The sequence below is a fragment of the Saccoglossus kowalevskii genome, chromosome 22 (assembly GCF_978046115.1).
Source record: "Saccoglossus kowalevskii chromosome 22, keSacKowa6.1, whole genome shotgun sequence".
In the NCBI taxonomy this organism is placed as follows: Eukaryota; Metazoa; Hemichordata; class Enteropneusta; family Harrimaniidae; genus Saccoglossus; species Saccoglossus kowalevskii.
Genome location: NC_140662.1, coordinates 7,867,261 through 7,880,673, shown reverse-complemented (window position 1 = coordinate 7,880,673; position 13,413 = coordinate 7,867,261). Strand labels below are relative to the sequence as shown.

The following is a 13,413-nucleotide window of genomic DNA, read 5'->3' as shown; positions in this document are numbered from 1 at the left end:
AAACTTTTCTTCAGGCTTGTTGTAATACAAACCTCGGTTGAAATCCTTCAACTTTTTAGCAGCGTCTGGGTGCATCTTTGGTCTGCCACGCTTTCTGCTAATCAATGCTGGGAGTAGGATTTATGGTACTTCTTCAATACTAGACACAGTGGAATGAGTGAACTGAACAAAAGACACTAGTATTTTTGACTGAACTCAGTCTTAATATGGAAAAACCCCATTCCCTGTTAATCGTTTGCACTCACTTGAACAAAAAGATGCAAATATCGACATTAGGAGTGCTGGTGAATTAACATTGCATTGTCTTGAGTTAATCTCAGAATTATTAAACCTGTGTTGTTGATTTCCACTGAGGCTTCTAAAGATCTACAATTTAACCAACTTACATGACATTCTATGTTATGTTGACTTTATCATTTGAAAGTTTATAGTGCATTTTCTCAATTAACAATTAAATGTGAAAATCGTAATTTTCAAAACAAATAATACTCTCGCTTCCTTAAGTTCAATATATCAAATTTCAATCCATAAAAATATTTGTGAATTGGATATTACTGTAACTGAAATTATTAGGGATTTATGCCTTTCATGAAGACAAAATTTAAACAGTGTTTTTGCTAAGAACATCATCAGTGGGAAAGTATGGTAGTATTGTAAATAGCCTTATACAATAGACAAATTAAATTCAAAAACACTGATTGTAAATCTTTTTTCTTTTCTCTCTTCATGCTTGATTTGTGGCCTTTGGTGGTATGGTTATTATTATCCTTTGCAGAGAAGATTCTGAGGTGGGTATTCTTGGGAGCAAGCTTCTATGCATTTTCACTGCCTGGCAACCACAACCGGTAAAACCAACGTTTCAGTACTGTGGCAATCTTTTGATGCTGCAAAAAAAGAATAAATACCAGAAAAAAACATGGTAGTAATAATTGTTTTTTTCAAAAGTGTGATTTAATTAATATGGTATAAATTGGCATTGACGGGTTTAGCAAGAATTTCACACACACAGACAGTCTAATGTACAAAGTATGCAATTCTGCCAAAACAAATTCTTGTTTTTCCCTAAAATATATAGTGTGGAAGTTCTATAGAGGTGGCAGTTAACTTGACTTGAGATGACTTTACTAGAAATATTGCTGAATTCATCCAAGCTAATTAGATACCAAGCTTTTTCGTGTAAGTGCATGAGGTACATTTCAAGCCCTACAATTTTGAATATACCATCTAACTACGCACATACACTGCAGATAAAATCACATTTCAGGAAATGTATAAGCAAACGAAATTAACAAAAACATATTCATGTTGAAAACAAAGTTATTAAATGATGTAAACAGGCATGCAATTATAATTACAACACTATATTCACCACATTTAGTGATGCATACTTTATATAGTTAATTATTAGCTTGGTTACAATTATTAGGGTTTGTTGGAACACTGTCAAAGTCGAAATCTTCATCATTATCATGGCATTTTGGTAACGCAATGCGGAAGTGAATTATCGATATTGAATTACATTCTGTTGGAATTGATTTTGCCGAAAAAAATGATTTTTTTAAGCAATTTTTGAAAGGTAAACTGCAGGTCTTTCACTTTTGTTAACAGGTCATTGTCAAAGCGTCTATGCATTCACAAAATATTCACGGCGGTTGATATCCTCGCTGTTACTTAAAGCGCGGTAGTCGCCGTGCGACATTTGTGTTGATAAACATTGATTTTCCCACAATCCAATGCGTTCTTCAAATGAAGTTTGACCTGGGCACGACTTGTACTGATTACTGCCGGTGACTTCTTTGATACCTTCCAATAACATGAAAATTGCTTAATTAAAGCTTGGAAACGTCTCATTTCGTACTCGTCGATCTGGCAAGTCAAAGTTGCCATCTTTGTTTATATGAGACCCATATATCTGGCACATGCGCAGCACGACGACTACCGTACTTTAAATACTATAACTTGTACAAATGTATTCGAAAATGCTTGTACAGTCAAATTAGGAGCATTTTGAAGAGGATAGGCGCCTACCCGAACGTGAACCCAAAAATATAAATTTCCAAAAGTGGAGGGTGGATGCTCAGGCAGTAGAGTATGTTAGTTAAACAGTTATAACTAAAGCATGATTTTTAACTGTCTCTTTGTCTGTGAGAAATACATGTATCATATTTGTCTTATTTGTAGGGTGTGTGCTCATGTGAATGAGGTGTGTCTACAGTCAAGCAAATAACAAATGCTATTTTTTGGTTTATTCCCACTCTGTGGGAGATACCCTTCCAGTAGAGAAATGGAATTGATCTACGTTTTTGTTGCATTCACAGGATGATATAGGAGACTCATCCAAGAATAAACCAGGGGAAGATTCCATTGATGCAAAAACTACTGAAGAGGACATTTCAGGGATCACTGGGAACAAAGAAGAATGTGAGAAGAGTACAGTAGAACTAAATATCAGTAAGACAGATGAAGAAATTGATGCATCAAATAAAAAATCAGAAGTACAGGTAGATAAGAAAACTGACGAAGTTACTCAGGAAATTGAACATGTGATGGATGTGAATCCAATGAATAATTCAGGTGAAAATGTGCCTCTCGAAAAATCAGGTTTGGATGTGTCATCAGTTGATATTTGTAATGATGATAATAGTACTGTCATGGCAACCAGTAAAGAGGGACAGAGTGATGTTTTAAAGATGAAAAATGATTATGTTGAATCTGATAAAAGTGATTCTTTGAAAGGTGAATCAGATGTTAAAAAGAAGTTGACTGACGAAGAATGTGGTGAAAAAATGGAAATTAGTGACGACAATAAACAAGACGAGACTAAGGAAAGCAAAAAAAGTGAGAAAACCAACGCTGGTAGTGAAGAACTTATGGAGCAATCTGATGATAAAGTAAAGGAAACTCGATATGGATTACGCAAACATTCAAGACAATTCAAAGACAATAGTGTTCCTATACTTGAAAGACTTTCTAGAAGTAAATCATTGCAACAGTCCCCAGACACCACCACTAAAAGTCTGCTGCCACAAACAGAATCTCCAACCAAGAAAACTGTCAAAGTTGAGTACGTATTCAAAGTTAAGAAAAAGAAAAAAACTGGATGTGATATACAGGTACGTAGGAGAACGCGATCCAACTCAAGACAGGAGATGCTGGAGGCGCAAGATGAGGAAACTGTTCCTGTCAATGAACCCAAAACAATTGTTAATGAGCCACCAACATGTTCTACAAATGAACATATTTTGCCTTGTTCCTTGAAGGAACAACTAGTTGTTAGTGATGATGCATCAGCGTGTACAGTGAATAAATCAACAATGGTCAACGAGTCACCGACAATTTCTACTAGCGAACCAACAGTGGTCAATAAGACGTCAATGTTTTCTACCAATGAACCAATTGTGGTCAATGAGATGCCAACGTTTTCTACCAATGAATCAAAAGTGGTAAATGAGCCACCATGTTCTACAAATGAACCAATTGTGGACAATGAACTATTAACACGTTCAGTGACTGAACAAACAGTTGCAAATGACACTCCTATGTTTTCTATAAATGAATCAATTGTCAATGAACCATCGTGTTCGGCAAATGAATCTACTATGGCCAATGAGTCACTAATGTGTTCATTAGATGAACAAACTGTTAAAAATGAGGCTCCAATGTTTTCTAACAATGAATCAATATTGGCCAATGAACCACTGCATTCTGCAAATGAATTAACTGTGGTCAATGAGCCACCAACATATTCTAAAAATGAATCAACAATAGTCAGTGAGTTACCCCCATGTTCAACAAATAAACCAGCCGTAGTCAGTGAGTCATTGTGTTTAACAAAAGAACCTACGATAACCAATGAGCCAGCCACACATTCATCAAATGAACCAACCATGGTCAGTGAACCATCAACATGTTCAACAAATGAACCCTCAATAGTCAATGAGCCACCAACATGTTCAGAAAATGAACCCTCAATAGTCAATGAGCCACCAACATGTTCAGAAAATGAACCCTCAATAGTCAATGAGCCACCAACATGTTCAGAAAATGAACCCTCAATAGTCAATGAGCCACCAACATGTTCAGAAAATGAACCCTCAATAGTCAATGAGCCACCAACATGTTCAGAAAATGAACCCTCAATAGTCAATGAGCCACCAACATGTTCAGAAAATGAACCCTCAATAGTCAATGAGCCACCAACATGTTCAGAAAATGAACCCTCAATAGTCAATGAGCCACCAACATGTTCAGAAAATGAACCCTCAATAGTCAATGAGCCACCAACATGTTCAGAAAATGAACCCTCAATAGTCAATGAGCCACCAACATGTTCAGAAAATGAACCCTCAATAGTCAATGAGCCACCAACATGTTCAGAAAATGAACCCTCAATAGTCAATGAGCCACCAACATGTTCAGAAAATGAACCCTCAATAGTCAATGAGACACCAACATGTTCAGAAAATGAACCCTCAATAGTCAATGAGCCACCAACATGTTCAACAAATGAACCCTCAGTAGTAAATGAGCCACCAACATGTTCAGGAAATGAACCTTCAATAGTCAATGAGCCACCAACATGTTCAGGAAATGAACCTTCAATAGTCAATGAGCCACCAATATGTTCAACAAATGAACCTGCTCATGATTCACCATCGAACGCAAATGAAGTTATTGATTACTATACATTTTTGGAGAGTTTCAAAAGGAAAAAATCTGTTGCAGATTCTCACAGTTGTGCTGGTGAGATTTCAGGGACAAAGCCGAATGAATGTCAGGTATCTGTTCCAGTGGTTGATGATACGTTTTTAAATCAAAACTCTGATATTTCAACAACTCCTTCTATGCCAGAAAATGAAATAACTGATCAATCATCTCTTCCTTTGAATAAGGAGATGTCTACAGATGTCAGTTCTAATGTTCTGGATGATGATACATCACAAGACAGTGAGGCACTTCATGTACAGAATAGTGGTGTGGAGAACATGGAAATAACAACTGCTGACACAGAACACAGTGACAACCATGTTGATTCAACTGAGAATATGAAAGGAGATGTAACAAGGAGTGCCAAAAAGAAATGCAAAACTAAAAATAGTACAAAATTAAAATCTGAGAGTGAGAACTCACAGGATGATACTAAGGATGAGGATGAAGGAGCGAGGACACGCAGGAGAAGCAGAAGAATTAAATCATTGGAGGAAAAAAAAGAGCGCGACAAGGAAATAATTAGAGAGAATAGAGATAAGGAAGTAAAGGTGAAAGAGGAGCACGAGATTCCGAAAGAAGGTGTAGAAAATGCTGTGTCAACGAAACATTGTCAGGAGCATGACAAAGAAGAGGAACACAAAGAGGATGCTGGAATGGAAGAAACTACTGAAGTTGTTGCAATGGAGACAACTGTTCTGAAGACAGAAGAGATTTTTACAACGGAAGAAGATGAACCCTTGGCAATTGTGTTCGTTGATCAGAATGCACAGATTCCATCACATGTAGAAGAGCCTGTCCTGTCAGAGGAGGAGGAGGATACTTATGATACACCATTATATGAAGACATTGCAGAAAATGTGTATCTTACTGAAAGGTAGGCTCATTCTCACTCTCAACATCCCTAACTGCTTGAGGTTGATATACCATTGTAATATACATTATAGTAATATACTTTGTTTTTGACACTACAATAGGAATATATCTGATATACCATTGTTTTTGACACTACAATAGGAATATATCTGATATACCATTGTTACTTACACTACAATAGGAATATATCTGATATACCATTGTTACTTACACTACAATAGGAATATATCTGATATACCATTGTTACTTACACTACAATAGGAATATATCTGATATACCATTGTTACTTACACTACACGTGAGAAATGCCTTATAAATGATTGACATTCATCTTTTATTTTAGAAAAAAGTCAAAAGCCAGAAAGGAGATCAAAAGAATGCAATGTGATTGTAGCACATGTGCAGAAGACAGAGATATGGGTATCCTTGCTTGTGGAGATGACTGCCTTAACAGATTACTTATGATTGAATGGTGAGTAAATTGTAGCCCTCTCTGGTGGTGAATCTGAAATATTTTCCTTCTTTTTAATTTGAGTGTACCAGTAACTACATCAGTTTAGTACCGCTAATTGTTTTGACTATACCTCGTTAAAAACATTTTAGACAATACGCTTAGACCATTAAAGATATGCATTAAAAAGTTTAAAGGAAATTTTAAATTACTGTGGAATACTTTATTTTCGCTGGAATTAATTTTCGCTGGAAAGGCTTTTTGGGCATTTTGTGTGGAATTTATTTTCACTGATTTTTGATGAGTTTAATGTGAAATATAGGAAAAAAAGTATATTCACTGGATATTATTTTCACAGAATCACCCTTCAGTGAAAATAGCAAAAATAAATTCCAAGCGAAAATAAAGTATTCTACAGTAATTGAGTATTGTCACTTTTCACTACTGATCTGCATTTGACTATACAAATATAATAACATATTGATGGAAAAGAAACTTACATGGATTTCAGAACTTTTCACCATGATTATGAAACCGATATTTTTTTGCTTGTTGTTTTAAATAATGTTCACTAACTGGTAGCATAGTGGTTGTTGTGTTGACTAATGAGGGTAGGTCCAAGTTAAAATTTTACAACAGGATTGAACACTAAAATTTGTCGAGCACTACTCTGGGTTAGTGTTCTATAGACTCAATGGGAAAGCTACACTTAAAGCACGGTGGTCGTCGCGTGTTCGAATTTCATGTAAATAAACAATGTATTATACACGCATTGTATACGTCGCTATGAGTCCCATATCGAACAGGACGCGACACGACGACTGTCGTCAGCAGGTGCTTGTATTTGTCAGAGCCTGGTTAATGTTTAGGGTAGCGCATTAAATTGCTATAATGCTAATATGTTAATGATTATTTGAGAAAACAGGTTTAATAAGAATGCCTAAACAATGTCTTCATTTGTAGAAAGCGTTGCTGTCATTAATTATATCATTGCGTTTATTTTATGTACAACCTATACTTGTCAAAAAACAAATCGTCTTCAGTTTTAGTCGTGTGTTTTGCAATCACTAAAATAATTCTATGTTGTTTTCAGCACATCAAGGTGTCCATGTGGAGATTACTGTACTAATAGAAGTTTTCAAAGGGTAGGTTATCATTGTTGCTTTATATAGTGGTTTGAATTGCATTTTGTGGTGTTTCTGATAGCCACTGTTTAATTACCACCGTCTGGTGTTAGAATAATATATTCATTGAATGGTCAGAACGCTTGACCTTAGTTTGGAACGAATTGAATACGGCGGGACTGTCAGTGATATTACGTATGTTGTATTTGACCAATATTGAAATTATAGTTCTTTATTGTATGTAACTTTTCATACTGTACAATTCAGTGATACCTCGTGAGCACACTTTATATATTTATATGAATTCAATATTTAATTTTGTGTCGTTTCTTGTTGCGATTCCCTTGTTTGGGTCGGGTCAACGGAAAGTTTCGTGTCTGTCCGTCATCCAACTTTCGATTCAAACTCGGCCGTATCAGTATTAAAGTCATGAAACTCTAAATGTTGGTGCAAAGTCAGGATAATTGTCACTCGTTGTTCTGATTTACATTATGATGAAAACTTCTAATATCAATGTAGGTTGTCTGATAATTTGAGTGACCAGAGTGACCAGTGTCAGTAATGATGAACTACTTTTCATTTCTATGTGCTTATTGTCATTTTTGTTTGTTTGTTTGTTTATAGAGAGAGAATGCTAAAGTTGAAATTTTTAAAACTCCCTGGAAAGGTTTTGGTTTAAGAACCTGTGCTGAAATCCCAGAGTAAGTAACATTTGTCTGTCAGATAATCACATATAAACCAACCAGTCAAGGTTGTATCCATCTCTAATACCTTTACCTTTTTCACTACCAGTTTCCTTATAGATTGTTTCTGTTGTGCCCAAGCTTTCTGACAGAAAATGGTTTGAGAGCTGTGTCTTTGACTGGGCATTACTAAGACAAACACAGTCCAATCATCTCATGTCATAACTCATTTGAAAGCTGATCTCGTATTCTAGAGGATGTTTATGCTAATAATCATTCAACTACTCTTTCAACATTTAGGTTTAAAAAAAAAACAGAATTGGTAAAAAAAAAATATTTAAACAAATCAAGTTTGTTTTAAATGTGAAATATATTGTATACAAATGTAAAACATGATTCAAAGTGTGTGATATACACTAAATTATTATTGAATGTCAAAAATGAGAAAGCAACTAAATTCATGAGAGTGGGATTTAGGCCGTTTTCGAATGTTGCTTGATCTGCAATTTTTAAAATCTAACGACATGGAAGTTAAAAATTTCACATCATTTTCTGCTTGGTTAAAAAAATAATCTGAATGTCCAATATGGCAGCCAACGAAAACAAAGCATTTGTGTATGTAACAAACCATCGTACGATAAAAAACACTTGTTTCACGGCATTATTTGAAAAGATCACAACTTTGACCTTTTTAGACTGGTATCCAGGAATTGGTGGCGCCCTCCAGTGTTCCAAGTTTACCAGGAACCGATGGTGAAAAGGTTAATGTTTAGATTCACAGTGGAGTGGGCAAGGCTGAAATAGTTTTGCTATGTTAATTTTTTCATACACTGCAGTTTATTTGTCAACCAGAAAAACTGAACAATGCTTTATTCATTTTTAGGGGTAAATTTGTATTAGAGTACGTTGGTGAGGTGTTGAATTATTCCGAATTCAAATCAAGGACCAAACATTACAATAAAGACAACAGAAAACATTATTATTTCATGGCATTAACAAGTGATGAGGTGAGACATCTATTACTGTAGAATACTTTATTTTCACTTGGAATTTATTTTCGCTGCAGGGATGATTCCATGAAAATAAAATCCAGCGAATATACTTTTTTTCCTATATTTCACATTAAACTCATCAAAAATCAGTAAAAATAAATTCCATACAAAACGCCCCAAAAGCCTTTTCAGCGAAAATTAATTCCAGCTAAAATAAAGTATTCCACAGTTAACTATGAACATTACTGTAAAATGTCTAATTTTCACTGGGTTTAAATTTCACTGATTTACCATTTCAGGCTTATTCAGTGGATTTTAAATTCATGGTTTTATCATTTAGATAATGTGTTCTATGCCAAATTTTACATATTCACTGGGTTTTAATTTAGCGCATTTTCCAGTCAGCCAAATAAGCGAATTTAAAACCCAGTGAAGAATTAACCCCTTTACAGTATATTACTATTTGCTGGCAGGAGTTTTAGTGGTTACCAGTGTTTGCTTGAAAATCATATTAGGAGCTCTATTCATGTACAGTGCATTACAGAGGATTGACGTTGTTTTTTTTATAGATAATTGACGCAACAAAGAAAGGAAACGTATCAAGATTTATTAATCACAGTTGTGATCCTAACTGCGAAACACAGAAGGTGAGAAATACTGGATTTGTAGTATTATTAAAGCTCCATCAGTTTTACTGCTCCACACTCATTCTGGTAAAATAATTGTCCACCAAGAGCTTGAGATTTATGTCTAGTTTGGTTATTAATCTTTAAAGCGGGAGGGTCGTCACCTGCGCACATGCGAGAATTGAGTTCCAATCGACAATAACAGCACACGCTTAAACGCAAAGGTTCATGGGTAGATGCTTGTTTGTAAACAATGACACGCTATGGCCATCTGACGCATGCGCAGGGGACGACTTCCCCGCTTTAAATCTGAATGTTAAAGTTTTAACTGTGATATCTACACAGTGATTCGCGATGAAGTTTTCTGTCCGTTGTCGTTGGAGTCTTTGTAATTCTTTGGTTGTAGCTAAAAGAAACAGGCAAATAAAGGAAACGAGACATGATCATTACAGCATTACTAACATCCTGTGCAATTCACATTAAATTTGCATGACAGAGTGTTGTTTTCAAAAGTGAAGAAAGCACAATAGTGAAATTGGTCATCGGATAGTTCTTTAGACAAACATTGGTGTGTCTTATACACTATCATATTTGCTTATATTTAAGCTTTTAGAAAATGTATAGGTTGTTATATTAGTATGCTTAGTACTGTAAATGCATAGATAAGTAAAATACGCTAAATTAAATCTATGGGAAAATAACAATAAAACTCATTGTTCCCTCGGCAAATTCGTGAAATTAAACAGTGAATATGCTCAAAACATCATTGTGAAAATAAATGGTTTTACAGTAACTTTTAAGAATGTATGAATCAAAGGTCAATTATTGATCCTTGCTGCTATCTTCGATGAATTAAACCCCAAACATACACACAGTTTGTAACATAGTAACATGACTGATTATTTGGAATCATTCTGTGCATTTTTATTAGCTAATTTGCATAACAGTTAAGCTATTACACTATGTTCTTTGTGTATGTTTGTGGCACGGAAACTTGTACATGCTTTCTGGCATCTTTAATCTGACATGACTGCCATTATGCTTCACATGATGTTATTGTTTGATTTCTCAGTGGACTGTTAATGGGCATATTCGTGTTGGCTTCTTCACAAAAAGAGCAATACCTGCTGGTGAAGAACTGACATTTGACTACCAGTTTGAAAGATACGGGTAAGAACATGTCTATTTGTAAAATATGTAAAGTAATTGTTGTCATCGCAAACTTTTTTTGTGTGCCTATACTTTATTCCTTACAGTTTGCTTTAATCTAGCCTGAAAATTAATTCCAGCTCAAATAAAGTATTTGACTGTAGCTGACAGACACAAATTATTGTTGATATTACCGGTACTTGTTAATAATGTCTGTGCGGCCCAATCTAATATGTACCTTCTCTATGCAGTATTTCATGACAAGGACTATATTCTCAATATCTTTTTTTTTTTCATTTTAATTCAATAATTTCATGGCATTATTAAACAAATTAGGTGAAATTAGGCAGGTTTTTATAAAATAAATTTAAATGTATATTGTATTACTAATTTATGGGTTTGTTTATTATTCCAGTAAAGAAGCCCAAAAGTGTTACTGTGGTGCGTCAAACTGTCGTGGTTTTCTTGGTGGAAATAAAACTACCCCATTACGGTCATCTCAGGGTAAAAAGAGAAAATTAGAAAAGAAACAGAAGAAAGAAGATTTTGAGGACCGATCTGTAAGTTCGACCTTATAAGAGTTTTGAATAGTGCTCCAGGGATTTTTATCTCCAAAGGATGTCACTTGTGGGCTGACCATTACAAACTGTGGAATTTGGGGTGTCACTAGTGGGTTGACCATTACAAACTGTGGGATTTGGGTGTCACTAGTGGGTTGACCATTACAAACTGTGGGATTTGGGGTGTCACTAGTGGGTTGACCATTACAAACTGTGTGATTTGGGTGTCACTAGTGGGTTGACCATTACAAACTGTGTGATTTGGGTGTCACTAGTGGGTTGACCATTACAAACTGTGGGATTTGGGTGTCACTAGTGGGTTGACCATTACAAACTGTTGGATTTGGGGTGTCACTAGTGGGTTGACCATTACAAACTGTGGGATTTGGGTGTCACTAGTGGGTTGACCATTACAAACTGTGGGATTTGGGGTGTCACTAGTGGGTTGACCATTACAAACTGTGTGATTTGGGTGTCACTAGTGGGTTGACCATTACAAACTGTGTGATTTGGGGTGTCACTAGTGGGTTGACTATTACAAACTGTGGGATTTGGGTGTCACTTGTGGGTTGACTATTACAAACTGTGGGATTTGAGGTGTCACTAGTGGGTTGACCATTACAAACTGTGTGATTTGGGTGTCACTAGTGGGTTGATCATTACAAACTGTGGGATTTGGGTGTCACTAGTGGGTTGACCATTACAAACTGTGTGATTTGGGGTGTCACTAGTGGGTTGACTATTACAAACTGGGATTTGGGTGTCACTTGTGGGTTGACTATTACAAACTGTGGGATTTGAGTGTCACTAGTGGGTTGACCATTACAAACTGGGATTTGGGGTGTCATTAGTGGGTTGACCATTACAAACTGTGGGATTTGGGTGTCACTAGTGGGTTGACCATTACAAACTGGGATTTGGGTGTCACTAGTGGGTTGACCATTACAAACTGTGGGATTTGGGTGTCACTAGTGGGTTGACCATTACAAACTGTGGGATTTGGGATGTCACTAGTGGGTTGACCATTACAAACTGGGATTTGGGTGTCACTAGTGGGTTGACCATTACAAACTGGGATTTGGGTGTCACTAGTGGGTTGACCATTACAAACTGTGGGATTTGGGATGTCACTAGTGGGTTGACTATTACAAACTGGGATTTGGGGTGTCACTAGTGGGTTGACCATTACAAACTGTGGAATTTGGGTGTCACTAGTGGGTTGACCATTACAAACTGTGGAATTTGGGTGTCACTAGTGGGTTGACCATTACAAACTGTGGAATTTGGGTGTCACTAGTGGGTTGACCATTACAAACTGTGGGATTTGGGGTGTCACTAGTGGGTTGACTATTACAAACTGTGGGATTTGGGGTGTCACTAGTGGGTTGACCATTACAAACTGTGGGATTTGGGTGTCACTAGTGGGTTGACTATTACAAACTGTGGAATTTGGGGTGTCACTAGTGGGTTGACCATTACAAACTGTGGGATTTGGGTGTCACTAGTGGGTTGACTATTACAAACTGTGGGATTTGGGTGTCACTTGTGGGTTGACTATTACAAACTGTGGGATTTGAGTGTCACTAGTGGGTTGACCATTACAAACTGGGACTTGGGGTGTCACTAGTGGGTTGACCATTACAAACTGGGATTTGGGGTGTCACTAGTGGGTTGACTATTACAAACTATGGGATTTGGGGTGTCACTAGTGGGTTGACCATTACAAACTGTGGAATTTGGGTGTCACTAGTGGGTTGACCATTACAAACTGTGGGAAATGGGGTGTCACTAGTGGGTTGATCATTACAAACTGTGGGATTTGGGGTGTCACTAGTGGGTTGATCGTTACAAACTGTGGGATTTGAGGTGTCACTAGTGGGTTGACCATTACAAACTGTGGAATTTGGGTGTCACTAGTGGGTTGACCATTACAAACTGTGGGAAATGGGGTGTCACTAGTGGGTTGATCATTACAAACTGTGGGATTTGGGGTGTCACTAGTGGGTTGACTGTTACAAACTGTGGGATTTGGGGTGTCACTAGTGGGTTGATCATTACAAAATGTGGGATTTGGGGTGTCACTAGTGGGTTGATCATTACAAACTGGGATTTGGGGTGTCATTAGTGGGTTGATCATTACAAACTGTGGGATTTGGGGTGTCACTAGTGGGTTGATCGTTACAAACTGTGGGATTTGAGGTGTCACTAGTGGGTTGACCATTACAAACCGTAATTTGGTGTGTCA

The 13,413-nt window shown here is 36.6% G+C and overlaps 1 protein-coding gene across 2 annotated transcripts in view; it reads left to right on the top strand.

Annotated features, from left to right (window-relative positions):
- LOC100369661 (uncharacterized) overlaps positions 1 to 13,413 on the top strand; it is a 43,781-nt gene that overhangs the window by 13,592 nt on the left and 16,776 nt on the right. Inside the window, exons 2-10 of one of the 2 annotated variants that reach the window (XM_078008199.2) lie at positions 776 to 788; positions 2,319 to 5,584; positions 5,927 to 6,055; positions 7,128 to 7,179; positions 7,783 to 7,859; positions 8,725 to 8,848; positions 9,403 to 9,480; positions 10,532 to 10,629; positions 11,024 to 11,168. In XM_078008199.2, coding sequence (XP_077864325.1) covers positions 2,547 to 5,584; positions 5,927 to 6,055; positions 7,128 to 7,179; positions 7,783 to 7,859; positions 8,725 to 8,848; positions 9,403 to 9,480; positions 10,532 to 10,629; positions 11,024 to 11,168 — 3,741 coding nt within the window. In that variant the 5' untranslated portion in view covers positions 776 to 788; positions 2,319 to 2,546. The remainder of the gene's footprint in view (positions 1 to 775; positions 789 to 2,318; positions 5,585 to 5,926; positions 6,056 to 7,127; positions 7,180 to 7,782; positions 7,860 to 8,724; positions 8,849 to 9,402; positions 9,481 to 10,531; positions 10,630 to 11,023; positions 11,169 to 13,413) is intronic. The other variant, XM_085495589.1, reaches the window with a different exon arrangement.